Source organism: Pelodiscus sinensis, chromosome 1 (genome assembly GCF_052426305.1).
Source record: "Pelodiscus sinensis isolate ZL-2025 chromosome 1, ASM5242630v1, whole genome shotgun sequence".
Lineage (NCBI taxonomy): Eukaryota > Metazoa > Chordata > Testudines > Trionychidae > Pelodiscus > Pelodiscus sinensis.
This window is the reverse complement of record NC_143052.1, coordinates 345242753-345269094: the sequence shown is the minus strand read 5'-3', so window position 1 is coordinate 345269094 and position 26342 is coordinate 345242753. Positions and strand designations below refer to the sequence as shown.

The window sequence follows — 26342 nt, the reverse complement described above, 5'->3', positions numbered from 1 at the left end:
CCAAGGACAGCTGGAAAAGGAGTTTTTTACTCCATGGTTGCATCCCCGGTACAGAATCAAACAATTAGTAAATGAATACATAAGCCATAGGGATGTTAGAAATTGTTTATTTTAGTAATAGTGTACCCATAAGAATTCTTAGTGGTTACACAGTTACTAAAATTCTCCCCCCATCCTAGGGAGGGGCTGGCAGCCAGTGCGCTCTCAGCTCCTGGCCCTACTCCTGGGGAGCCCTCTGCCACTCCACACTGCTGCTTTTGTATCAGAGGCAGCAGGGCAGGGTGACAGGTGGGAACCAGTCTGCAAGGGGAGCCAATTTAAAAATCAGCTCCCCACATAGACTAGCCCCCATCTGCTGTCTCTCTTTGGGGGGGCTGAGCTCCCTGTGGACAGAGGCTGCTCTAGCATCCCATGGTGCGGCCTCTCTCTGCGGGGAGCCCTGGCCAGCTGGGACAGAGGGTGCTCCACAGCAGCACATGGTGGCAGGCATGATCCTCATTGAAAACTCGGACCAGCGGTCCGGGACCGAGCCAGCTTGCCAGTCCAAGTTTTAAATGCAGAGCACACAGGTAAGGGGGGTTGCTGCGGTTAACTGGGACCAGTAACCAATAAGCAATTGCTTATCAGTTAAACGGTACGCCGACTAGCCGCTTACATCCCTATTAAGCCAGCACTAATGCATGCGTCAACAGTACGATGTGTTAAGTAATCACGCTGTTGGCGACGCAGTTTTTCCCTGCACATATATTCTAGAGCTGTTCTGCACCACTGCAGTTGCATTGTCATCTGGATACATAAGAATAGTCAGTACTGTTCTCTGAAGCAGTGGCTTATGGGAGATTTCAAAAGGCCTCCTAAGTGTCAAGCAGGAGAATTAAAGAAAAATAGGTCACATATTTTCCTGAGAAACTCCCATACATTTCCAAGAAACAGTGTCATTTCCAAGTCCTTTTCCCAGTGTACCTGCATCTCAATTATTTTTCAAAAGCTCCAGCAAAAACCTTTCTGACTAAGCAAAAAGCCAACGGCGAGTATTGTTCTTGACCTCGATTTGGCAAAAAGGACTTGGAAATGGTTCTATTTCTTGGTATCTTGTGTGGCTTTCCCAGGAAATAGTTTGATTTCTCCCACAATTCCCTGAGCTCCCACAAGGCCTTTTGAAATCTCACAGAAACCACTGTTTCAGGAAGCCATATTGGGAACTGTGAAAAAGACAACCACCGTACAACGCAACTGACATGGAATAATCTTGTGCAAGTGTGGATGCAAGGTAAAACGTAGAAGTGCATGAATAATGTTGGATACATTGCACCACTACTACTTATCCTTATGATGTCCCATCTGTTCAATTACTAATGGTCTGCTCCTTGGCCAAACACAGCCTTAAAATGTTCACACATGACAAGACTAAGCAAGTCTTATAGGCACATATTAACAAATACACGTGTCATGAAAAATGGGTTATTTTCTTTGGTCTCTCCCCTTCCACCAAACCATTACAGTGACCCGTTACACTTGAGTTACTTCTAATTGGATTGTCATCACAGAAAGTATCACATTTAATCAAATCCAGCTTGGTGTAAGCGGGTGCAGTTCTCATAAAAGCCACTTACACCAGGGCTGAATTTGGCCCAGTGGCTTTTCCTACATTGAGTGCATGCAGACGTACAAAGTTTTGAGTCTGAATGAAATCCAGCTCTTAAAGCATAGGGGAGCAAACTATTCACTGCAGGCATCATGTGCCCTGACAAACTTTTTTATCAAGCCCTCAAACTGCCGCCGGGGAGCAGGATCAGGGGCTTGCCCCACTCTGCCTGCACAGCGTTTCCCAATCCCTGACTCACAATTCTTCCACCTTCTGGCATATAGCAGAGCCATGCTTCATAAGCATGACTTCTCTGCACTGTTTCTGGGATCAGATCCCCATCCCTGCACAGCCACTCTCCTCCCCCCACAAGTGGCAGAGCACCCAATCCCCTCCTGGTCTCCTATGGCCCCACCCTTGAGAGCCATACCAAAATGCAACTCTCAGGCTAAAAAGTTTGTCCATCCCTGTTTTTAAAACATATATTTTAACATATGGTGGTGAAGAGACACCAAAAGTCTAGAACAGGGGTGGGGAACCTAAGGCCCAGGCATTGGATATGGCCCCCAGCTTGCCTGGATCTGGCCCTCAAAGCTCGAGGCTCCCCCCACAGCATTAATAGAATCATAGAACTGGAAGAGACCTCAGAAGGTCATCAAGTCCAGCCCCCTGCTCTAGGCAGGACCAATTCCAACTAAATCAACCCGGCCAGGGCTTTGTCAAGCTGAGACTTAAACACCTCTAGGGATGGAGACTCCACTACTTCCCTAGGTAACCCATTCCAGTGCTTCACCACCCTCCTAGTGAAATAGTTTTTCCTAATATCGAACCTTGACCTCTCCCACCACAACTTGAGACCATTGCTCCTTGTTCTGCCATCTGTCACTACTGAGAACAGCCTCTCTCCATCCTCTTTGGAACCCCCCTTCAGGAAGTTGAAGGCTGCTATCAACCCCCCCCTCACTCTTCGCTTCTGCAGACTAAATAGACCCAACTCCCTCAGCCTCTTCTCATACGTCATATGCTCCAGCCCCCTAATCATTTTGGTTGCCCTCCGCTGGACCCTCTCCAATGCATCCACATCCTTTTTGCAGTGGGGGGCCCAGAACTGGACACAATACTCCAGATGTGGCCTCACCAAAGCCGAATAAAGGGGAATAATCACATCTCTGGATCTGCTGGCAATGCTCCTCTTAATGCAACCTAATATGCCATTAGCCTTCTTGGCTACAAGGGCACACTGTTGACTCATATCTAGCTTCTCATCCACTGTAACCCCCAGGTCCTTTTCTGCAGAACTACTACTTAACCGGTTAGTCCCCAGCTTGTAATTATGCTTGGGATTCTTCTGTCCCAAGTGCAGGACTTTACACTTGTCCTTGTTGAACCTCATCAGATTTCTTGTGGCCCAATCCTCCAGTTTGTCTAAGTCATTCTGTACCCTATCTCTGCCCTTAAGCGTATCTACCTCTCCCCCCAGCCTACTGTCATCCGCAAACTTGCTGAGGGTGCAATCCATCCCCTCATCCAGATCATTAATAAAGATATTGAACAAAACCGGTCCTAGAACCGAACCTTGGGGCACTCCGCTAGAAACCGACCGCCATCCTGACATCGAGCCATTGATCACTACCCGCTGGGCCCGGCCTTCTAGCCATCTTTCTATCCATCTTACCGTCCATTTATCCAATCCACAATCCCTTAACTTGCTGGCAGGAATATTGTGGGAGACCGTATCAAAAGCCTTGCTAAAGTCAAGGGATATAACATCCACTGGCTTCCCCATATCCACCGAGCCAGTTACTTCATCATAGAAGCTAATCAGATTGGTCAGGCACGACTTGCCCTTCGTGAGTCCATGCTGACTATTCCTAATCACTTTTCTCTCATCCAAGTGCCTCAATATGGATTCCTTAAGGATCCCTTCCATGATTTTTCCAGGAACCGAGGTAAGACTGACCGGCCTATAGTTCCCTGGATCATCCTTCTTCCCTTTTTTGAAGATGGGCACTACATTTGCCTTTTTCCAGTCATCCGGGATTTCTCCCGATCTCCACGACTTTTCAAAGATAATAGCCAAAGGCTCCACAATGACATTTGCCAACTCCCTCAGTACCCTCGGATGCACTAAGTCCGGACCCATGGATTTATGTACGTTTAGCTTTTCTAAATAGTTCCTAACCTATTTCTTTACCCACCATGGGCTGTCCATCTTCATACCATCTTGCGTCACTTGGCGCAGAAGTCCAGGAGCCGACCTTGTCCGTGAATACAGAGGCAAAGAAAGCATTGAGTACTTCAGCTTTCCCCACATCATCTGTCACTAGGTTACCGCTCTCATCCAGCAGGGGCCCCACACCCTCTCTGATCACCTTCTTCTTGTTAACATGCCTGTAGAAACCTTTCTTGTTATCCTTCACATCCTTAGCCAGTCGCAATTCCATTTGCGCTTTCGCCTTCCTGATAACCCCCCGGCATTCTCAAGCTATACCTTTAAACTCCTCCCTGGTCATTTGTCCAAGTTTCCACTCTTTGTAAGCTTCCTTTTTGTGCTTAAGTTCACCAAGGATTTCCCCTGTAAGCCAGTCCGGTCTCCTACCATGTTTGCCTCTCTTGCTACGCGTCGGGATGGTTTCTTTCTGTGCCTTCAATAAGGCTTCTTTAAAATACTGCCAGCTGTCCTGGACTCCTTTCCCCTTCATGTTAACATCCCAGGGGATTCTGCCCATCAGATCTCGGAGGGAGTCAAAATCTGCTTTTTTGAAGTCCAAGGTGTGTATTTTACTACTCTCTTTTCTTCCTTTGGTCAGGATCCTGAAATCTATCATCTCATGATCACTGCTTCCCAGGTTGTCACCCACCTCCACTTCCCCTATTAGTTCCTCCCTGTTTGTGAGCAGAAGGTCAAGCTGTGCACGGCCCCTGGTCGGATCCTTCAGCACCTGTGTCAAGAAGTTATCCCCAACATTCTCCAAAAACTTCCTGGATTGCCTGTGTACTGCCGTATTGGTTTCCCAGCAGATGTCAGGGTGATTAAAGTCCCCCATGAGAACCAGGGCCTGCGATCTGGAAGCTTCGCTCAATTGTCCGAGGAAAGCCTCATCTACCTCATCCACCTGATTCGGTGGCCTGTAGCAAACACCAACCACAACATCAATGCTGTTGTTTGCTCCTTTAAACTTAACCCATAGACTCTCAACAGGTTTTTCTTCCTCTTTATACTGGAGTTCAGAGCAATCGTAGTGCTCTCTTACGTATAGTGCAACTCCTCCTCCTTTTCTCCCCTGCCTGTTGTTCCTGAACAGTCTATACCCTTCCATGACAGCGCTCCAGTCATGCGAGTCATCCCACCAAGTCTCTGTTATCCCAATTAAATCATATTTCTTGGCCTGGGCCAGGGCCTCCAGCTCTTCCTGTTTGTTGCCCAGGCTTCTCGCATTAGTGTACAAACACTTCAGGTAACCAGTTGATCGTCCTATCTTCTCCATTCAAAACATGGGTCCTCCTTTCTTGCCCCTTCCTCTCTGCATTTCTTCCCGGTATCGGACTTTCCCACTCCCCTCAGGGTTTTGGTCACCGTCCCCCGACGAACCTAGTTTAAAGCCCTCCTCACTAGGTTTGCAAGCCTGCCCGCGAAGATGCTCCTTCCTCTCTTTGTTAGGTGGATCCCATCTCTTCCTAACAATCCTTGCACCCGGAACAGAGTCCCATGGTCGAAGAAACCAAAGCCCTCTCTGCGACACCATCTGCGCAACCACGCATTTACGTCCTCAATTCGACGATCCCTGCCCAGTCCTTTCCCTTCAACAGGGAGGATGGAGGAGAATACCACTTGCGCTCCAAATTCTTGGATCCTTCTTCCTAGCGCTACATAATCCGCAGTAACACGCTCAAGATCATTCTTGGCCATATCATTAGTTCCCACGTGGAGCAGCAGGAAGGGGTAGCGATCCGAAGGTTTGATCAGCTTGGTAAGCCTCTTAGTGACATCCTGAATGTGAGCTCCCGGTAAGCAGCACACCTCTCGAGATTCCAGGTCCGGACGGCAGAGGGATGGCTCAGTCCCTCTTAGAAGGGAGTCCCCGACCACCACCACCCGTCGTTTCCTTTTGGGCGTGGTGGCCGTGGAACCCCCATCCGTAGGACTACGCATCCCATGCCTTCCAGTAGATGGTGTTCCCTTCGGGTTTCTTCCTTGTGAGGTCCCTTCCAGAGCTTTCAGCACTGCAGAGCCTGTGGAGAGAGCTTGAAAGCGATTGCTTACCTCTATAGCATCGGGGGATTCCCGTGCTGGCCTTTTTCCCCTTCTAGAAGTTACATGCTGCCAGTTCTCTTCTTGATCATGTACTGCCCTCTCTGGCTCTTCTGCCTGCCGTGCTTGAAGGATTAAATGCTGCCTTCTATCGAGGAAGTCTTCATCCTCTCTGATCAAGCGTAGGGTCGACACTTGGGCCTCCAGTCCTCTAATCTTCTCTTCCAAAATGTCGACCAGCTTGCACTTGGTGCAGATGAAATCCATTCTTTCTTCCGGGAGGAAGACAAACATGGCACACGCTGTGCAGGTAACAACAGCAGACCCATCACCAACCATCGCTGCTGTCCTGGAAAAGGGATTTAAAAAGAAAGGCAAGAGAACCTCCCGCCCTTCCCTCTCCCCTCTCAAACTCCCTCTCAAAACTCCCTGTTAGCAATCACCTGTTCGCAAGCTCCTTGGTCACTTGCCCACTGCCTTATAAAGCCCTTCCCCCTACCAAGGCTCAGCCAATCAGCAGAGGCTTCTAGAATTCAAACTTTAATTAGAAGCCAACCGTTTCCACCTGCCAATCACAACCAATCACAGCACAAACTCCATCAAGGGGAGGGGGAGGGCAGAGGGGAGGTGGGGAAAAAAAAGCTTCACTCTCAAACACAGGGTAAAATAAATAAATAAATAAATAAAACAAAAAAGAACACACACCACCACACACCAAACAAACACAAGCTCAGCACACAGTAAGAAAGCCCCAATAACAAAACACACTTCCCTCAAGAGTCCTGTATCTGCTTCTCCTTCCCCTGGAGAACTCCCTCTCAAAACTCCCTGTTAGCAATCACCCACGCTGGTGCTCCAGCCCACCCACCCCTGTCATGGAGCTGTGACACAAAATCTACAAGCCCGGGCCCCCTATGCTCTGGTGTGCAAGGGGAATGTGGGGAGTGTCTTTTTTCTTCTCAGTGAGGGGCCATGTCAGTGAGGGATTTGGGGTTTTTTGTTTGGTTTTGTTTCTCACTTGTGTGTGGCCCCTGACTGATTTTTCTGTGGGTCAGCGGCCCCCAACCCAAAAAAGGTTCCCTACCCCTGGAAGGCTAGGTTCTGAAGTGGTGTAAGTCAGTGTAGCTTCACTGAAAATAATGGAACCGCACTCATTTATACCAGCTTAAGATCTGGCCCCAAGCACTTAACTGGAGTTCTATAGAATTTGACATGGTATTATACTGTGGGGTGATAAAGTTATTAGTAGTCAAAACAAAAGTTACCTTCTTCACTTGTCCGCAAAATGTTTCTGGCAGGAAAGCAGTTGGTTGCATAACTTTTTCCATTGTCCAGTTTATACAGTGTAGCCATATTGTCTGCAGAGTTACTAAGAAGATCAAGGCACAAATAAACTAATTAACTCTTTCACCGGTCCTTTCACTAGTACAGCTAACAATGCTACTCAAAGCACTGTACAGAGGTTAGTTAGTTAATCCTCAAAACAATCTTGTGAGTAGGACAGAGTAGCCTGCACTACTCACATACAAGGGAAACAGAGATGGAGAGATTACAGCTAAAATGTTCAAACATGAGTGCCAAAATATAGGCAGCTAAATGCATCTTTTAAATATCAGAATATATTTGCTTGACTCGGGACAGAATACAATTCCCATTATTTTTCTGCTTTAACAATCATCCTCACATTTCTTACCCCTTTCCTATGTTATGTTCATGTTCGGAGGCCTTGAGCAGGATACACAGACCCGTGTTTCAAACCCTGGGAGTCAGATATTAAGCACTTAAGTCCATATTTAGGCACCCTGAATAAGTGACTTGATGGAATAAGGAGAGGTGGGAAGGATTCAGTATGCCATTGGCATGACAGAGTAAAGTGGTGGGGTGCTACCAAGGAGATGGGACAGTGTGATGGGATAGCACGAAGTTGGCATGAGATAATGCAGGGCTATGGTGGTCACATGGGGATAGCATCAGCAGGTTCCTGAAGCGGTACAAGTGCTGGGCATGGAGTGGAGTTACCACAAAGGCATTAAAGGAGATGTTTGCATGGGTGATTGGTGGGAAACCAGCCCAACAGTATGCTATAAGTAGAGGATGCTGAAATGGCTTTGGCCACACAATGTCTGTCTCATATTGACAAAGGAATATGATATGATAGCAGTTGGCACTGCATCAGCACAGGAATCCTGACCCACAGTGTGAGACCTACTGATATAGATTCCTAACAGAGAAAACAGCACAAGGAGTTGGCGCTTGAGCCCGTGGTTGCAAATGATGATGATGATGCAAGGAAGTGATGTGGTTGGTACCTGGCTGGGTGCAGAGAGTGCCGGTGTGTAGTCGGCGTGGGGTAGCAGTGGGAGATGGAATGGGCACGTGGCTGCTGTAGGGTACCAGTGAGGGGCGTGGCATGGGGCAGTGCGTGTGCAGTTGTGGGGTACCAGTGGGGGGGTGGGCCTGTGGGTACTGGTGGGGGATGCGGTGCTGGGGAGTGGGTATGTGGCTGGTGCGGGATAAGGGGGGGGAGGATGCAGTGTGGGGGCGTGTGGCTGATGTGGGGTACTGGGCGGGCGGGACGTGGTGCGGGGGAGGGGCCAGTGGGGGGTACCGATGGGGGACGGGGCACTAAGGAGTTGGGGTCCCAGATGGTGTGAAGTCTTGGCGCCAAGTTGAAACCATAGAGGTCTTAGTCCTCCACTTCCTAGAGAGGCCTTAGCCTAACTCTTGCTAAGACGCTTCGCGGGCCCCCCCCCGAGTGCTGCTGGTACCTGTGCTGCCATCGCCCTGGGGAGCTCAGCCCCTGGGGGTTCCCGTAGCCCCTCCCGTCACGACAGCAGCCATGTTGTCTTCGGTCGCCATAGCAACAAGGACGGTCCCGAAAGCGCTACGCGAGCGGCCCCGGCATAAAACTACGAGTCCCAGAGCGCCCTGGGGCGCACTTCCGATCATGTGGCTCCGACAGCGGAAGCTGTGCTCGGGAGGCAGGCACGCTGCACATCCCGACAGCCCTCGCGCGCCGCCTTTGCGCGGCCAATCGCCGGCGCACAGGTCGTCCAGAGCCGCCGGAGAGGGCGGGGGGGGAGGGAGGAGACAAGATGGCGGCGAAGGGCGGCAGGAATGGGCTGCTGGAGAAGGTAGCGGGATGGGGGAGGGGAAGGCGGGATCGGGGCGCGGGCAGGACTGACCTCGGGAGGGGCGCTGGGGGACCCGGGGCCGAGCCCTGCCGCCTGCCCCCCCAGCCGCGTCCGCTGCTCCCCGGGCCCCCATCACCGGGTGCAGCCTCGTCTCTGCCTCCCCCCTCCCCGCGATCCGCCTCTTCTGCCTGCCGGGGTTCTCCGCACTGTGTGCGGGCTGGTCCCTGCCGTGCCCCCTCCCCCTCCAGCCACCTCCCTGTGTGCGGGCTGGTCCCTGCCGTGCCCTCCCCCTCCAGCCACCTCCCTGTGTGCGGGCTGGTCCCTGCCGTGCCCCCCCCCCCAGCCACCTCCCTGTGTGCGGGCTGGTCCCTGCCGTGCCCCCCCCCCCTCCCCAGCCACCTCCCTGTGTGCGGGCTGGTCCCTGCCGTGCCCCCCCCCCCAGCCACCTCCCTGTGTGCGGGCTGGTCCCTGCCGTCCCCTTCCCCCCCCCCCCCGGCCACCTCCCTGTGTGCGGGCTGGTCCCTGCCGTGCCCCCCCCCCCGGCCACCTCCCTGTGTGCGGGCTGGTCCCTGCCGTGCCCCCCCCCCCCAGCCACCTCCCTGTGTGCGGGCTGGTCCCTGCCGTGCCCCCCCCCCCCCAGCCACCTCCCTGTGTGCGGGCTGGTCCCTGCCGTCCCTTCCCCCCCCCCCCCCCCAGCCACCTCCCTGTGTGCGGGCTGGTCCCTGCCGTGCCCCCCCCCCCAGCCACCTCCCTGTGTGCGGGCTGGTCCCTGCCGTCCCCTTCCCCCCCCCCCCCCCGGCCACCTCCCTGTGTGCGGGCTGGTCCCTGCCGTGCCCCCCCCCCCCAGCCACCTCCCTGTGTGCGGGCTGGTCCCTGCCGTGCCCCCCCCCCCCCAGCCACCTCCCTGTGTGCGGGCTGGTCCCTGCCGTGCCCCCCCCCCCGGCCACCTCCCTGTGTGCGGGCTGGTCCCTGCCGTCCCCTCCCCCCCCCCCCCGGCCACCTCCCTGTGTGCGGGCTGGTCCCTGCCGTCCCCTCCCCCCCCCCCCCCCCGGCCACCTCCCTGTGTGCGGGCTGGTCCCTGCCGTGCCCCCCCCCCCCCGGCCACCTCCCTGTGTGCGGGCTGGTCCCTGCCGTGCTCCCCCCCCGCTCTGTTCGTCTCTCTCTTCCCCCCCCCCCCCGCCACCTCACTGTGTTCAGGTTGGTCCCTGCCATGCCCCCGGCCCCCCACCGTCTGCTCTGTTCATCTCCCCCCCCCCCCCCCCCCCGCCACCTCACTGTGTGTAGGCTGGTCCCTGCTGTGCGCTCCCCCTCCCCCCCCGCTCTGTTCATCCCGTCCCCCCAGCCACCTCACTGTGTGCAGGCTGTTCCCTGCCATGCCCTCCCCCCCCATCTGCTCTGTTCGTCCCGTTTCCCCCCCCCCCTTGCCGCGTGCAGGCTGAGCCCTGCCCTCCCCAGCCACCTCACTGGGTTCAGGCTGATCCCCCTTCTCTCTCTCTCTCAACAGCCTCTTATGCTCCCCTGGATTTCCTTCCCTGGCTGGAGGCTTCTCCCTGGCCCCCCATATCCCAGAGCTGCCTCCTGTGCCCATGTCAGGAACCATCTTACTGGGTTCAGGCTAATCTCTAGCCCCCAAGGATTGTCCTCACTAAGGGTATGTCTACACTACCACCCTAGTTCGAACTATGGTGGTTAATGTAGTCATTCGAGGTTGCAAATGAAGCCCAGGATTTAAATATCCCGGGCTTCATTTGCATCTTGCCGGGCACCACCATTTTTAAATCCCCGTTAGTGCGGACTCCGTGCCCACGGCTACACGCGGCATGGAGTAGGTAGTTCAAATTAGGCTTTTTAATTCGAACTACCGTTACTCCTCGTAGCAAGAGAAGCAAATATGATAGGAGACCGGATTGGCTTACCAGGGAAATCCTTGGTGAACTGAAGCACAAAAAGGGAGCTTACAAAAAGTGGAAACTGGGATAGATGGCTAGGAGGGGTATAAATGTATAGCTCGAGAATGCAGGGGAGTTTTCAGGAAGGCGAAAGCGCAATTGGAATTGCGACTCACAAGGGATGTGAAGGATAACGAGAGGTTTCTACAGGCATGTTAGCAAGAAGAAGGTGATCAGAGAGGGTGTGGGGCCCCTGCTGGGTGAGAGCGGTAACCTAGTGACAGATGATGTGGGGAAAGCTGAAGTACTCAATGCTTTCTTTGCCTCTGTCTTCACGGACAAGGTCAGCTCCCAGACTAATGTGCTAAGTGACACAATGTGGGACAAAAGTGGACAGCCTTTGGTGGGGAAAGAACAGATTAGGAACTATTTAAAAAAGCTAAATGTACACAAATCCATGGGTCTGGACTTAAATACATATGAGGGTACTGAGGGAGTTGGCAAATGTCATTGAGGAGCCTCTGGCCATTATCTTTAAAAAGTCGTGACGATCAAGAGAGATCCCAGATGATTGGAAAAAGGCAAATGTAGTGCCCATCTTTAAGAAAGGGAAGGAGGACAACCCAGGGATCTATAGGCCGGTCAGTCTTACCTCAGTCCCTGGAAAAATCAAGGAGGGAATCCTCAAGTAATCCATTTTGAAGCACTTGGAAGAGGGGAAGGTGATCAGGAATAGTCAGCCTGGATTCATGTGGATGTTTGCAGATGACACTAAGTTAAGGGGAGAGGTAGATACGCTGGAGGGCAGGGATAGAGTCCAGAGTGACTTAGACAAATTGGAGGATTGGGCCACAAGAAATCTGATGAGGTTCAACAAGGACAAGAATAGAGTCCTGCACTTGGGATGGAAGAATCCCAAGTACTTTTACAGGCTGGGGACCAACTGGCTAAGTAGCAGTTCTGCAGAAAAGGACCTGGGGATTACAATGGATGAGAAGCTGGATATGAGTCAACAGTGTGCCCTTGTAGCCAAGAAGGTTGCATTAAGAGGAGCATTGCCAGTAGATCCAGAGATGTGATTATTCCTCTTTATTCGGCTCTGGTGAGGCCACATCTGGAGTATTGTGTCCAGTTCTGGGCCCCCCACTGCATGAAGGATGTGGACGCATTGGAGAGGGTCCAGCAGAGGGCAACCAAAATGATTAGGGGGCTGGAGCATATGACCTACGAGGAGAGGCTGAGGGAGTTGGGTCTATTTAGTCTGCAGAAGCGAAGAGTGAGGGGGGGATTTGATAGCAGCCTTCAACTTCCTGAAGGGAGGTTCTCAGTAGTGACAGATGGCAAAACAAGGAGCAATGGTCTCAAGTTGTGGTGGGAGAGGTCCAGGTTGGATATTAGGAAAAAACTATTTCCCTAGGAGGGTGGTGAAGCACTGGAATGGGTTCCCTAGGGAGGTGGTGGAATCTCCATCCCTAGAGGTGTTTAAGTCTTGGCTTGACAAAGCCCTGGCTGGGTTGATTTAGTTGGGATTGGTCCTGCCTAAGGCAGGGGGCTGGACTTGATCTCCTGAGGTCTCTTCCAGGTTCTATGGTTCTATGAATGTCAGGAGGTGTGCTGTGACAAGGGACAAATAATTGACTACACTCTAGTGTTGTATATACTATCAGGTAGAATTCTTTTGGGCACCTGTGCATATTGACTACTATGCTCTGTCTTGCTCTATTAGTAGAACTTGCGGTTCATCTTTGACAATGAGTTAGATCAAATTTTGAGAGTCACAACCTGACGGACTCTAGTTGAGCTGAAATTGATTTATGACAACCACAGTTTGCCTAGACTAGAGTGTTGATTTGTTCCTCTTGGTTACTTAACCTCATGTGAGGGGGAAGGTGCCAACCATTCTTAAACATGCAGATGTTTGCTCCATCTCTCTTAGTGTTGTAGTGTAAGTTGGGAGTCAATTTGTGGTGATGACCTGCTGCTATCCCTTGACTTAGGCCTTAGGGATTTCACATGCCATCTCTTGACAGCTGGTCTGAGCTCCTCTGTTGCTCCACGTAGCAATGGACCATTGATGAAATTACTTCCAAATAGAAGATAGTGTCCAGTGTTGCCTCATTTATGCCCCTTGCTTGTTGAGCTTTGCTTCCTGGTAGTGAAGTGGGTTAAAAACTGGGGTGTCACTTTCATTCAGTCCTTATCACAGAAAACGTTGAGTTGGATATAGTATGCAAGTGAGTTTTACTGGTACATCTTGTGCAGAATATAATCTTGTTTATTCTAGGAAGACCTTGCAGGGTATCTTATTTATGTTCACAGCATCCCAACATATGCTGTGTGCCTTCTAGAAATATGTGGAGAGATAAGGTCACTCTCTCAAAAATGTTACACTTTGATAAATGAGAGAGACCAGGTGAAAGAGGTGAGGAAGGACCAGGGTCAGAATCATGCAGTGAGTTAACGTTGACATGTGAACATGTTGAATTCCTTTCACAGTAGGGTAGGTTCGGGGTGGGTGTTGTTTTTTTTTTTTTTTTTTTTTTTTGCTTTGTTTTTTTTTTTCTTTAGTTGTTGTTGGGTTTGTTGGGCTTTTCTGCTTGACAGTCTTCCCCCCCTTTTTTATCAACCAGTTTCCTCCAGGAGTGTCTTTTTTTTTTTTTTTAAGGGTTCTGTGGCCAAATAAAATTGGGAAACACTGCAGTACAGTATTGTGTGAAATGTGCACTACTTAAAAAAAAAAAAAAAAGGTGGGGGGACCTTCTGCATAGTAAAGTTTCAAAGCTGTGCTAAGTCAATGTTCAGTTGTAAACTTTTGAAAGAATGATCATCAAGTTTTATTTAAACAACCTCCATTTCGGAGGTGTTCGTAACTGTGAGATTCTACTGTACTTAGCCACTAGCTCCTTTATTGCTGCTGCATCCTGGACAAGATGCTGTATGTACATTTTCTGGCATGTAGGTCGCTACACTTATACAAAAAAAACCAACCAAACAAAAAAACTGGAACAAACAAAAAAATAAAATAGGGGTAATTCTAATTCACTGAGTTGAGGCAAAGTTAATTAATGTGAGGAATTTGATTACTAACACAGTAAGCGCAATAAAAATGCTTATTGACATGTTTGTCTAATACAATCACTTTGATCTCCATATTAATTGTCTGTCCCTAATGGACTAACTGGACTAAAGATGTAAAAAAGGAATAAAAATTAGCTGTGTAATTGATAGAATTTTTTACCAGTTACATGATTAAACCATTCTGACCCCCGTGGTGCTGCCAGAAGCACCATGATTAGTTTAACCCTTGGGAGCAACCAATAGTGATGGGCTTATCGGTTAACCATTTAAACTCTTACATCCCTTTAATAAACACTTGAGAATTCATACACAGTTCACATTTTTATTAGGGTGATTCTTTTATTATAACAGACATTTTAAATGCTCAGAGATCACTTTTAACATAAGTATTAAATGTTTACTCATAGAACAGAGAGACAACTTCCCTTTAAATATCTTTGGATTCCAAGCATCACTTTGCCCTTCATTTTATATTTTTGGAACAAGCCCAGGAATACAGTAATAACTTTGTGGAGAACTAGTTATCGTGGCTTCAGAAATTTGAAGAAATTCTGTAGCTAAAATATTTGTTCTGGTAATTTCATAAAGGGCACGCAGATATACTTGGGAATTTCTCTGTTTTTTTTTTTTCCCCCCTACAGTTCATATCAAAGGGGGGGGCAGATGTGTTCCAAAAAGAGTCCTTTAAATTAGGGATGTTAGGAAGTGAGTAATTAGCTAATCATGTAGTTGATAGAACTTCTATCAACAACACAATTAATTGATAAGGGAGGAAGTGCTTGGACCTAGCGTGAGTCAGGCTTGCTCAATTCCAGCTTGCACCAGGTCCAGCAACCCCTGTCCATGCAAGGTCCCAGCTGGGAGCTGAGACCCACCGCAGATGGGGGCTGCTGCTGGAGCAGCCTTTGTTTGTGGCCAGCCCGTGCTGCCACGGACAGGGGCTGCTCCGTGGGGCTGCTGTGGGCATAGGCTGCTTCATGGCTCCCCCCAGCACTGGTTCTGTTCCTCCCCATTGCTGCCTCTGATACAGAGGCAGCAAAGTGGGGGGGATGTGGTTAGTCAAGTAGTCAACTCGACTAACTGATAAGCCTAGGCTTATCCATTAGTCGACTGCTTGCTTATATCCCTATTTTAAATGGGTTTTTTACATTACCTGTTAAGTCCACATTAGCTTTTTACTTGTGAAATTGAACAATTAAATTTCCTATCATAAAAAAATAACTATGGGGCTGTGCCCTCTTCTCGCCAACACCTCTTTCTGACAGCTTTCGCAGCCAGAAAGTGTGAGAGCTACGCTCCCCAACCCCCATCTCTGGGGGTAGGTATCTTGGCCAGGTAGGAGGGGGCAGAGGCAGGCTGGAGATGCAGGATCTCAGCGGAGGCAATGTGAGAGAGGCCTGGGGTGCAGGATCTCAGCAGGGCACTGAGTGAGCAGACTGGAGGTGTGGGGGTCTTAGCGTGGGGGATATGAGTGAGGGGGCTGGGGATACAGGGTCTTGGTGGAGGGGATGTGTAAGGGGACTGAGGGTGCAGGGTATCAGGAGAGTGGTGAGTGAGGGGGCTGGGGTGCAGGGTAGGGAAGAACACGAGTAGTCTACTATCCGATAAGCCCAAGCTTAGTGGATAGTTGACACACTAGTCGCTTCCCCCCCTTGCTGCCTCTTAGAAAGAGGCAGCAAGCCGGGATCTGGGGGGGGAGGGGGAAGAGGGAGGAAGTGCTGTGGGGAGCTGGTTTAAAAGCTGGTTCCCTCCAGCTCTGTGGATCATCTAATATGGAGGGGGGGGGGATCTAGATGTCATTCACTTGTATGCCATTATAATTTGTGGGGAAATCGTTTTGGCTTTCTTAGCTGTGATTCATTGTACTGTAACCTTAGTGTTGCTGTAAAAATCGCCGTCTATTGGCTTTCTATAAATAAATTCTATTTTAAACTTACCCTAAGACATGGGCTATAATTGGTACTGGCCCTTTGAGTTAAATACAAAGGGCCTGTTTCTACTGCGCCTTGTAAAATCAGCTCTTACACTTGTACATTAGTTGAAGTTTCCTAGGCATTCAGCAATTTGTACTTGCATGTCACAGAGCACTACTGTATGATTATTTTTTCCTGTACCTGTGGGAGTAAATCAGAGCAAATATCTTACTTTAAAATAGTTTATTTTAACCAGAGAGAGAAATGTGCTCTTTTAGCACTAAATCAGTAAATAATCTTGTGAATTTCACCTTGCGGAATTAATACAAGTTCAGAATCTTTCCTGCCAGGATCTAAAACAGAGGTGGGCAATAATTTTTGACGGGGGCCACTCCAAGATTTTGAAAAGTGGTCAAGGGCCGCACTCTTCCCGGATATTAATGGACGAGGTGCGGGGTCTGGGATGGAAGTCAGATGCACAAAACTCCCGGTAAATCTTGAGGATTCCATTGTAGTGCTCTTTTCCGTAGGTTGCATTACCAAGAGGCTAAATGGCCAGCATATAGCTGTGCTAAAGAGTGGGTACTATTTTGGTCCCTTTTCTCTTTAATAAAAAAATCTCTTATTGGCGTAGGGGCTGAGTGAGAAATTTGTTCTCTTCTTGTTTTATGTGCTGCCCAATTATCCTCAGTCCTGATTGCCAGGATTCGTGATTTCTCCCCCCTCCCCTCAAATTTCACCTGTGTTGGCAGAGTTACTAAGTGTGCATATGTAACTGTTTTGATACAGATGTGAGTACATTGGAAGGTTTGATTGGAAAGATTTAACAATTAGTTCAGCATTATAAACACTTGTCACTGACATTGGCATCTGTTGGCAAAGACAAGCATAAAATCAATGCATTTTAAATCGTCACTTTACAGGATCATTGCTACAAGACTCATCAGGTAAACCTGTTTGGAACCAAGTATATCATGACCAGAACAATATCTACTAAATCTGAAGTCTGCTTTGAAAAAAGCATGATAGGAAAATAACTTGTTGAATTGGGGTGCAATTGTAGTAGGTTAGGCTAGATTTCTTTAATCACTTGATAGTCATTCATATGCAGATGATACTTGCTATGAGGTACTTAATTCAAGTGTGGTTTTACTCCTATCTTCCTGTTTGGTACAGAAACACATTTTGTTAAACAAAACGTTTACACATGCAAAGTTCTTGGAAGTGAATTGACTTCTCAATTTTCATTGCAGTGGAGAATTGATGACAAACCAGTAAAAATTGACAAGTGGGATGGATCAGCTGTGAAAAATTCTTTGGATGATTCTGCCAAAAAGGTATATTCTCTCTGATTTGTATTAGCCTCCCAATAGACTTTTGGGGGTCATTTGAAATCACTTCAGGTGGATCCACAAAAGTACATAGGTGCCTAAGTTTTATTTTTAGGCATCTGTGATGCACAAACTCTACTCAGCTGCTGCCTAACCTAAACTCACTTGGTGACTAAGATTTTTCCTCTGGGCTTGCTCATTACTGCTTCATCATAGGTAGTTGGATATCTCTCCCCAACTAAACTTCAGAGTGATTTACAGACCATGAAAGACAGGTGCTTGGTCACCTCAGTCAATGGTTGTGAACCAGGGCTGCATGTACCCTGGGGGTACTTGAAGAGCTTTCAGAGAGTTCATCAAATTAACTAGGTATTTGCCTAGTTTTACAACAGGCTACATGAAAAGCACTAGCAAAGTCAATACAAACTAAAATTTTATACAAGACTTATTTGTACTGCTCTGTGCAAAGTTGGGCGCAACTAGGACTTATGCAAGACAAATCAAACTCTTGAAAGGAGTATAGTAGTAAGGTCAATGGCTCTCAGCCTTTCCAAAGTCATGTGCAAGGGCCCAATCCAGCTGACAACTTCTGAGCATATGTTCCAGATCAAATTCACCCAAAGGGCCCACACAAACAGCCAGTGGAGAGTGAGACCTCCCTTATAACCTTTATCTTAATGCAGTGTTTCTTACACTGGCATCCACAGACCCCTGGGAGCCTGCAAGGGAACTCCAAGGATGTCGCCGAGCAGCTCTTCCCCATCCTTTCCTCCCTCAAGTCTGCCCCCCTCCTGAGGCCAAGGCCAGGCTCCCTACCTGCCCTGGGTCCTCATGATTTCTAGAAGCAGTTGCCAGATCCCTGCAGCTCCTAGGTACAGGGCAGCTGGGGAAGTCCACACCAATGTTCCCTGTAAGCTGAGCGCTTGAGTGGCCACCCAAGAGAGACTCAAATGCCAACCGGATGATTAGCAGAGCACTCTCAGCCAGCAGCATATGTTTCTGTTGGTGGCGCACTAACTTATTCTGCACAAGGATGGAAAAGATTAGAGGCAACATTGCTCCACACAGTGCTCCTCCTGGAGTGTTCACTCTGCAGCTCCATTGGCCACGAACTGCAACCAGAGGGAGCTGCGGGGGTGGTGCCTGCAGGTATGAGGGAAGCTCATGGACCTAGAGGCTGCAGGGACTTGTTAGCCACTTCCTGAGAGCCACAGTATGCACCATTGGGACCCTGCACTCCTGCACTGGCCCAGACCCCCCTCCCGCACACCAAACTGCTCATTTCTGGCCCCACTCCGTCAGACCTCTCACTCCCTTGTGCACCCCAGCCCTCTGCCCTAGACTCCTGAAAGGGACGAGGGGTGGGGCAGAGTGAGTGACAGAGGGAAGGGGAATGGGAGAAGGGGTGGGGCAGGGCTTCAAAGAAGGGCTGTACCCAAACATTTTTAAATCCAAATGGGGGTTCTTGAGATGCTGAAGTTTGAGAACCACTGGCCTAGTGTCTAGTGTACTCACCCAGTATGAGAGAGGCTCCCAATTCAAGTCCCCCTTCTCCTCAGCAGGAGAAGGATTTTGAACAGAGAGCAGCCACCTCTCAGGTAGGTGCCCCAGCCATCACACTGTGGGGTTTGTGTTGTGCACACTGCCTCAGTGTCTCTTCCTGAGGTTGTGCCTCTTGAATTCAACAGTGTAATTTCTTCAGCATTAATTGGGCTAGGGACAGAATTAAAATACCTGTGTAGCCTAGTAGTTATGGTCAGGGCTCGACAAATCACTGAATCTACTCGCCCGTGGCTCAGTAGATTTCAGCCGGTCGCCCCGTTCACTGGCGGTGCGCGCATGCGCAATGCAGGTCTTGTGCATGCGCAGTGCGGAGCTGGCGAGCAGATTTCGCTGCCGTTTGTCAAGCTCCGGTTATGGTACTCGCCAGTGAGATGGCAGGTCCTTGTTCAAATCTCATCTTCCCTATCAAGAGAAGGGAGGACTTGACCCAGGAGTCTATCCCACCCTGGGTGAGTACCCCAGCCCCTAGGCTAATGGGTTTTAAGGGAGGGCCTCCTCCTCAACCTCCACCCCGAGGCCATTTTGTTTCAGACCCTGCATGCAGCTTGAGCCTTTTTACTCTTGGTTTGTGATCACAAGCAGAGCTATGTGCCTCCTGCGGCACCTGTGTCTGTAAGCGGGGTAGAGCTTAGCGCATGCTCTTCTGGTCAGCATCTCCCGTTGGCAGGCTGGCTTTGGTGTTTTGCTTTCTGAGGGGTCTGTTGCTCCCTATTTATTGTATAGGAAGTTGGTATGGTAAAGTGTATTGAGTAAAGTAAACTTTTGAGAACTGGAAATTTCCCCCAAATAGAGAGGCAGTAGCATGGGGACGAGGATGCATGTAACCACATACTTTGGCTCATCGGTTAATCATGTAAACAGTTACATTTCCACATCCCCAGTAGGGACCCTTTGTGCCTAACCTAGGGCTGCGGATTGCACTGTCTCTTCAGTGTTGCAACTCCTGAGTTCCTTCATGGATTCCACCTTAGAGACTGGCTCTGTACAGAACTCTCATGCAGGCCAATGACAGATCTGTATGCAGTGGTTTCCAAGATCCTGTTGAGAATCTCTCGTAGAGCTGTGAAAGACTCAGTAATCACATGCTTAGATGCTTTCAACTTGATGACTCTGTCCTTTCGCTTAAGGAGGTTGATTGTATCTTTTATTTTAGTCAGTGAAACATTTAAAGAACATATATACTTGCATCTAATTTAAATAGTCTTTATAATTTAATAACTTATAATGCCTTTAATGTTGCAGCACTTTCACTACTCTTACTGCTGTTTCTGTGATGCTTCTAGATTTGAAATGGTTTTCTCCTCTCTGGTGCTTTACTTAAAATCCTCTGGATTATACAGTTTAAATTGGTGCCTCTGCGGAGAATTAATGTAACTCTTCTTTGCAAGCCATTTGTAAAAGTAGCCAATCATACAATAAACTGGGCTCTTTGCTTTCCCATCAGGTTCTCTTGGAAAAGTACAAGTATGTGGAGAATTTCTGTTTGATTGATGGCCGCCTCCTCATCTGCACAGTCTCCTGTCTCTTTGCCATCGTGGCTTTAATTTGGGACTATCTGCATCCCTTTCCCGAATCTAAACCTGTTCTTGCATTCTGTGTGGTATCATATCCTTTACTGTGTGCTTCAGATTTAAGATATGTTGGGGAAAGACACATACAAGTAAAAAATATTGATAAGGTGTTTCTCTACTTCAGCAGTGGGGAAGTAAACATGGTAGGTCCTGCCTGAATCTCACAGGCAGTGGGACTGGCTTGATTTTTATTTGTGTTTTATTTTAACATCAGCGTCCCCTTCTGCTTCATTTTAGCATAAGAAATGTGTATTTCTGTAAACAGATTCCTCTGTCACCAGTATGAGTGATGCTACAGATCAGGTGCTGGGAGTGAAATGACAAGCTAGAGCAATTGTCAGAGCTTGCCATCAAGGAATAACAGGCAGTGTAAAGGTTGGGAGGAGGACAGCAGTATAAATGTAAGTGACATTTACAGAACAGCCAGCAAATCTGAACTGTTGAGTAACGTGTAGTATTTTTTTTTTCCCAGCACTGTACTCTGCCATTCTGAATACTGACTACTGTTTGGTTGGAAGAGTTGATGTCATGAGTTGTCTATACTAAGCCCTGTTGAGACTGATGTCTACAGAGTATAAAACTCCTCTCTGTTCATCATTCTCTAGGAATTGTGCAGGGGGACAGTGTAGGGTTCTAATTTCTACTGTTCTACTGACTTGCTGTGTGGCCCTTGACGACAACACGGGGATTATTTCCTTCTGTAGATAGATGTTGCCAACAAAATTTCAATGAAATAACTGAAAATGCCATTTAGTCTTTGATATTCAGACTTGATTGTCTTTTATTCTCTTGATTTTTCTATCTGACACTCTCATTCAAGAGAGGTTCTAATAAATGCGCCCACCACTCCTGTCGCCTCGAGCACTGATCTCTGGTCTTGTGACTTAAGACTTTTAAGAACTAGAGAACGAGACGTATTTGCATTTAATTTGTTCATTCTAATAAATATGTCAACCAAGAGCCAAGCTCTGAATGATCTTATCAGAGTTAAGAGGCCATTAAATACCCCGGGTGCTGTGCGGAGATGAATGATTTATTTGTAGGCATGCCATTGTTCATGAGTCCTAGTTGTCACAGTTGCCTGCTCTCTTTTTCCTTTTAATTTCTTTAACTTTCCCGAACTTATTTTGTGATGATGGGAATCCTGACCGTCTATACCTCATACAAGGAGAAGAGCATCTTCCTGGTAGCACATAGAAAAGATCCTGCAGGAATGGACCCTGATGACATCTGGCAACTCTCCTCCAGTCTAAAAAGGTATTGTTGCTTTTCGAATCACATTTACTAAAGGACTGTAGTGACAGGACACACAAGCCCTGCTGAGACCTGTGATTTGCCTAGTTACTGAGGGGTAGGAATGTCCTTTCTGCTTCTTGTTGGGTCTGTCTCCTTTTTCTGGACAAACTTACTCAGAACAATACAGGAGCCAAGTGGCTGGTGTGTCTGTGTTTGTTTGCTGTATGTTGGCATAAGCCTTATCCAAAGGCTACATCTGTTTCATGCACTACATTGCCTCCCTGTTGGATTCTGGGCAATATTCAAAGTGTCTGTTATGTCAGAAGCACTGAATGGTGTGAGAGATGCTACTATGGAGCCCATCCTCCTCTGTCTGTTCTGTTGTTAGGACTAACAGGGAATCCTCTCCTCCCCCCGGTATTTTCTGTTTTCTGTATTGGGGTTTCTCATCCTGTGGGTCCCCAGAATGTTTCAAAGGGTTATGCAGCAGCAGAGCTGCAACCAGGGTGGGACTGGTAGGGCACAAAGCTGAGGAGTGGGTGGGACAAAACTGGTAAGGGATGGTATTGACTTCCTTTTTTGCACTGGCTTCAGAGCTAGATGCTTAGCTAGCATTTGTCACTCTTCAGCTGCCCAGCTCTGAAGGCCAAATTTGAGTTGGTTGCACTGCAACCCCAGGAGCCAGGTCACAACCCCACTCAGACACGTGATCTGGTCAGGGCCATGACCAAACCTGAGTGGTGCTGCAACCCTTGAGGTTGCAACACCCAGAGTGGAGAACCAAGCCCAGCCAGCCCCACAGCACTGAATTTGCCACGGGGGTGAGTGCTGGGCAGGACTTGACCAAACCCACCACAGGACCTCCACCCCCAAACTATGGGTCACGACAGGTCTTGAACATTTACAAATAAGTCCTGAGCTCACACAGAGGCCTGAGACCCGCTCTGGTTAAGAACCACTGCTCTGTACCGCACTCTTGTAGGGGGTGTATTTGTAAGTCATTGCATTCCCTTTTAGTCATTGCTTAGCCAGGTGAAGTCTTTTTCCTTCTTCAGTCAGTTTCTTCTGTCCTTTAGTCATTTAGGCCTGGTCTTTCAGCCCTTATAAAAGCAGACCCATTAAGACTAACTATCTGCATGAATGCAGATTGTAGTGCTGGACGTTTTGTTGTTTTTATTTGAGTTCCTAACTCATTGTGATTTCTAGTTTTGAGAAGGCTAAAACTTACATGCAGTATTCAGTTTTTTGTCTCCTCTAACAAGTGGCACTCACTGCCACAAGATATTGGAATCCTACAAGTTATGAATTAAAACAGAAACCTTTTAAATGAATGAGAGAGTTGGCTTAGAAAGGCTAAAAGAATAAGGGTTATGAACCTTTTGGCTTCAGGCATAAACCAGCCTCTGGAGCTGGAACTGGGGTCATGGTGCGGCTGTTCTAGTAGGGACAGCTGCACTGTGGTCCTGCTTCAGCACGTGGGACAGCCAAATATGGCCAAAAGAGCCATATTTGGCTCACAAGCCATAGGTTGCCAACCCCTGCTTTAAAATATCTGGTTACCAGCTGCTGTCAGAGATGGGCCACAATGATTCATATGTATCAGGGCTACTCAACCCGTGGCCTGCAGTGCACTTTGAGTTTATGCGGGGCTCAACCCACGGCCCATGGGTGGGATCCTATGAACATGGCCTCCAATAGGAACATGCTTCACAATAGAGAGCCGTCTCCCAGGTGAGGTGAGCATTGAAGATGCAGGCAGGCAGGCTGGCTGGAATAGATGGGTGCAGGGTGTCAGTGTTTCTAGCCCCCAGGGAAGAGGTGCCAGGTGCGCCAAGGCATTGTGTGAAAGAAACTGTTTGCACATACATGCTAATAAATATGCAAATATACGCAACCACACTTAAGTTGTGGCCCTCTGCGTGTGCTGTGAGTATCATTGTAGCCCCTGGGGCTTCCAAAGTTCAGTAGCCCTGATATATATGCATATAATGGCAGAGAGTTGCCTCCCTGTTTGTGATTTAATTTGCTTTTTATTCCTGCTGTGTAAAATATATTTTAATTAAATGTGTTAAACAGTCAGGCTTTTGGACACACAAAAGCAGTTTATCAATTGAAACCATGAAAGCTGAGCAGGAAGGAAGTGAGGGTGCGAGAGCTGACAGCACTTCTGTTCCCTTTTTAGGGCAGAGAAAACTCTTCTGTAGAACTACATGAACCAATTTAAAGTAGGGAAATGTTACATTAAACCCCAGAGTGTGGCTTCTGAAATTCTGGGATGTGGCTCACTTAACAGTTAAGTCAAAGATGAGGTTATCCTGAAAAGATCATATGGATGCATATTTGGAAAAAACCAAGCACACCTCTAGAAACTCACACAAAATGTTGAAAACTTCCATGGCTATTGATTGTTCTGAACCTGTTGCATAGTCTCTGCCATTTTCAGGAAGACAGGTTCACTGTGACATGGAGAAATTGATCTTCATTGATATGTGAAGAAAGCTCTTAATTTTGTCTGTTTGCTGACTCGGACTCTCTGCCAATATGTTTATCATCACTCTGTTATTTAAGCACCTGAAAGGAAAAATAAGTGAAGTTATTGCTTAAGGAGGCTAGAATCTCTCCTACAAATCCAGAACTCATCTGTCTGGGAAGGAATTACAAAAATTAATTTCAAGCAAAGCTGCATCTTAAATGCATATTGATGTTTAACAAGAAGCAGGACTACAATTCAAGAGTTTGCCCATTTGGTATATATGGTCATGCCAATTCTCTTCCAGAATATGAGCTGAGGAAGTGGGTCTGGACCACGAAAGCTTATTAGTCTTAAAAGTGCTAAATAGTTTTTCCTTCAGTTTGACCTTATAACAGAAAACAGCAGCAAGGTCAGAGCTATCAACAGCCATGGAGAAGTTTGAATGTCACTAGTTATTTTAACTCTGATGTTCTTTTTGGGAGTAGAGCTTTCTTAAATTAACATTACAAACCCTTGAATATCAAGTTATAATTTATCAATACTGTATGTTGCAGCATCTTTTGTCATAGAAGGTGGAGCATTGCATGCTGGGACCTGGGCTTTACTGCTGTGGTAAAGACTGGGGATGTTACATTGTGTTCCATTTGTTCAAACCATGACTCGGGTTCTCTTTCTATGTCCCTTCAAGGTTTGATGACAAATACACCCTGAAATTGACTTTCATCAGTGGGAAAACCAAACAGCAGAGGGAAGCAGAGTTCACCAAATCCATCGCGAAATTCTTTGATAACAATGGAACATTAGTCATGGAAGCCTTTGAACCGGAAATCTCCAAACTTCATGACAGTTTGGCCACGGAAAGAAAAACAAAATAACAATTCCAATGGTCACCTTCCTGCTGGGATCATGCTAAATTAATGCCAATAAAGTGAATTAGCAAAGAATGTTACTTGCCTCTGTTTTTGTCCTGAAATCCTATTTAATTCTGGATAAATCAGGATTTTTTAAACTTGGATCCAAGACCTTGAAGCTAATGCCTAGTTACAGTTGGTTTAGATCTGTTTGGTTGCAGTTTCTAACCTGCCTTTCAGGTTGCTCTGTCACTTTTGATATGATATTGGATGATATTTGACCTATCGAAGATGTTTAGGAGGGAAGTTTTTGCTCAATGCGGTATTGACTTCCTCCATTTTACCTGGCAGTGCTTTATAGTACATAGTTCTGTGCCATGCAGTGTTTGGGGAATTTTAGCATTCATATTTTGCTGGTTTCATTTTATCCTTTTTCTTAGTGAATCTTTGTTAGGAATTCAGGACAAAACCTTTATGTAAAACTACTCTGTCCATTCACAAACAAGTGTTTTTCTTTATTTTTATATTTTATCTGATTGGGGAATGGGTGGGTGGGATCAATTTTTATATAAAACCTTTTATCTGTTGGAAAAATATTGAGACTGCAAATATACTACTTCTGTATGCTAGAGCACGGTTATCTACAAGATAAAAAAATAAAAGCAATGGCATTTTTAGAGCTGTAAATGTCCTCCATGTTTGTCCGACTGACGCATTTCCTATTGAGATTCTGTTCGGTGTGTCCCTGATATAAACTGTCATTTTCTAAGTGATTTTTTTTTTCAAATAAAAGGAAAACAGATGTGAAAACAGTGTTGGGATTGTCATGGGGTAGAAGTTAAAGGAGCCCACTCATCCTGAAGACCACATTCCTAGCTTAAAAAAAACACGATACCCACTCCTATGTTACATACATACCTGAGATCGCTAACACTGAAGAGGACCCCAGATCCACAGAGGAACTTACATGCTTATAGCCCTTTTGCCCTTTGGTGTGGAATTAAGTGCACAGCTGCTGTTCTTGCTAGAAACTGCTCAGGTACTTAGAATCATAGAATAATAGGACTGGAAGGGACCTCGAGAGGTCATCGAGTCCAGCCCCCCGCCCTCAAGGCAGGATCAAGCTCCGTCTACACCATCCCTGACAGATGTCTATCTAACCTGTTCTTAAATATCTCCAGAGAGGGAGATTCCACCACCTCCCTTGGCAATTTATTCCAATATTTGACCACCCTGACAGTTAGGAATTTTTTCCTAATGTCCAATCTAAACCTCCCCTGCTGCACTTTAAGCCCATTACTCCTTGTCCTGTCCTCAGAAACCAAGAGGAACAAATTTTCGCCTTCCTCCTTGTGACACCCTTTTAGATATTTGAAAACCGCTATCATGTCCCCCCTTAATCTTCTTTTTTCCAAACTAAACAAGCCCAGTTCATGAAGCCTGGCTTCATAGGTCATGTTCTCTAA

The 26342-nt window shown here is 47.6% G+C and overlaps 2 protein-coding genes across 7 annotated transcripts in view; one reads left to right on the top strand and one right to left on the bottom strand.

Annotated features, from left to right (window-relative positions):
• Positions 1-8882, bottom strand: part of XRRA1 (X-ray radiation resistance associated 1) — a 48646-nt gene extending 39764 nt beyond the window's left edge. For 2 of the 4 annotated variants that reach the window (XM_075919591.2, XM_075919594.2), the window contains exons 1-2: positions 8606-8881; positions 7103-7206 (exon numbers count right to left, since the gene is read on the bottom strand). In XM_075919591.2, coding sequence (XP_075775706.1) covers positions 7103-7190 — 88 coding nt within the window. In that variant the 5' untranslated portion in view covers positions 7191-7206; positions 8606-8881. Of the gene's footprint in view, positions 1-7102; positions 7207-7530; positions 7668-8605 lie in introns of those variants that run through there. The other 2 variants (XM_075919593.2, XM_075919592.2) reach the window with 2 other exon arrangements.
• Positions 8840-25563, top strand: SPCS2 (signal peptidase complex subunit 2). 3 transcript variants are annotated; one of them, XM_089775795.1, is made up of 6 exons: positions 8918-8971; positions 10476-10622; positions 17105-17188; positions 20190-20350; positions 21439-21573; positions 24714-25563. In XM_089775795.1, the coding sequence occupies exons 1-6, from the start codon at positions 8933-8935 to the stop codon at positions 24898-24900; spliced, it is 753 nt and encodes a 250-aa protein (XP_089631921.1). In that variant the 5' UTR covers positions 8918-8932; the 3' UTR covers positions 24901-25563. The 3 variants fall into 3 exon arrangements, with proteins under 3 accessions (XP_075775711.1, XP_089631921.1, XP_075775712.1); XM_075919596.2 differs by lacking the exon at positions 10476-10622 and having other exon boundaries at positions 8840-8971; XM_075919597.2 differs by lacking the exons at positions 8918-8971; positions 10476-10622 and adding an exon at positions 16811-16876.
• Positions 25564-26342: the final 779 nt, after the last annotated feature.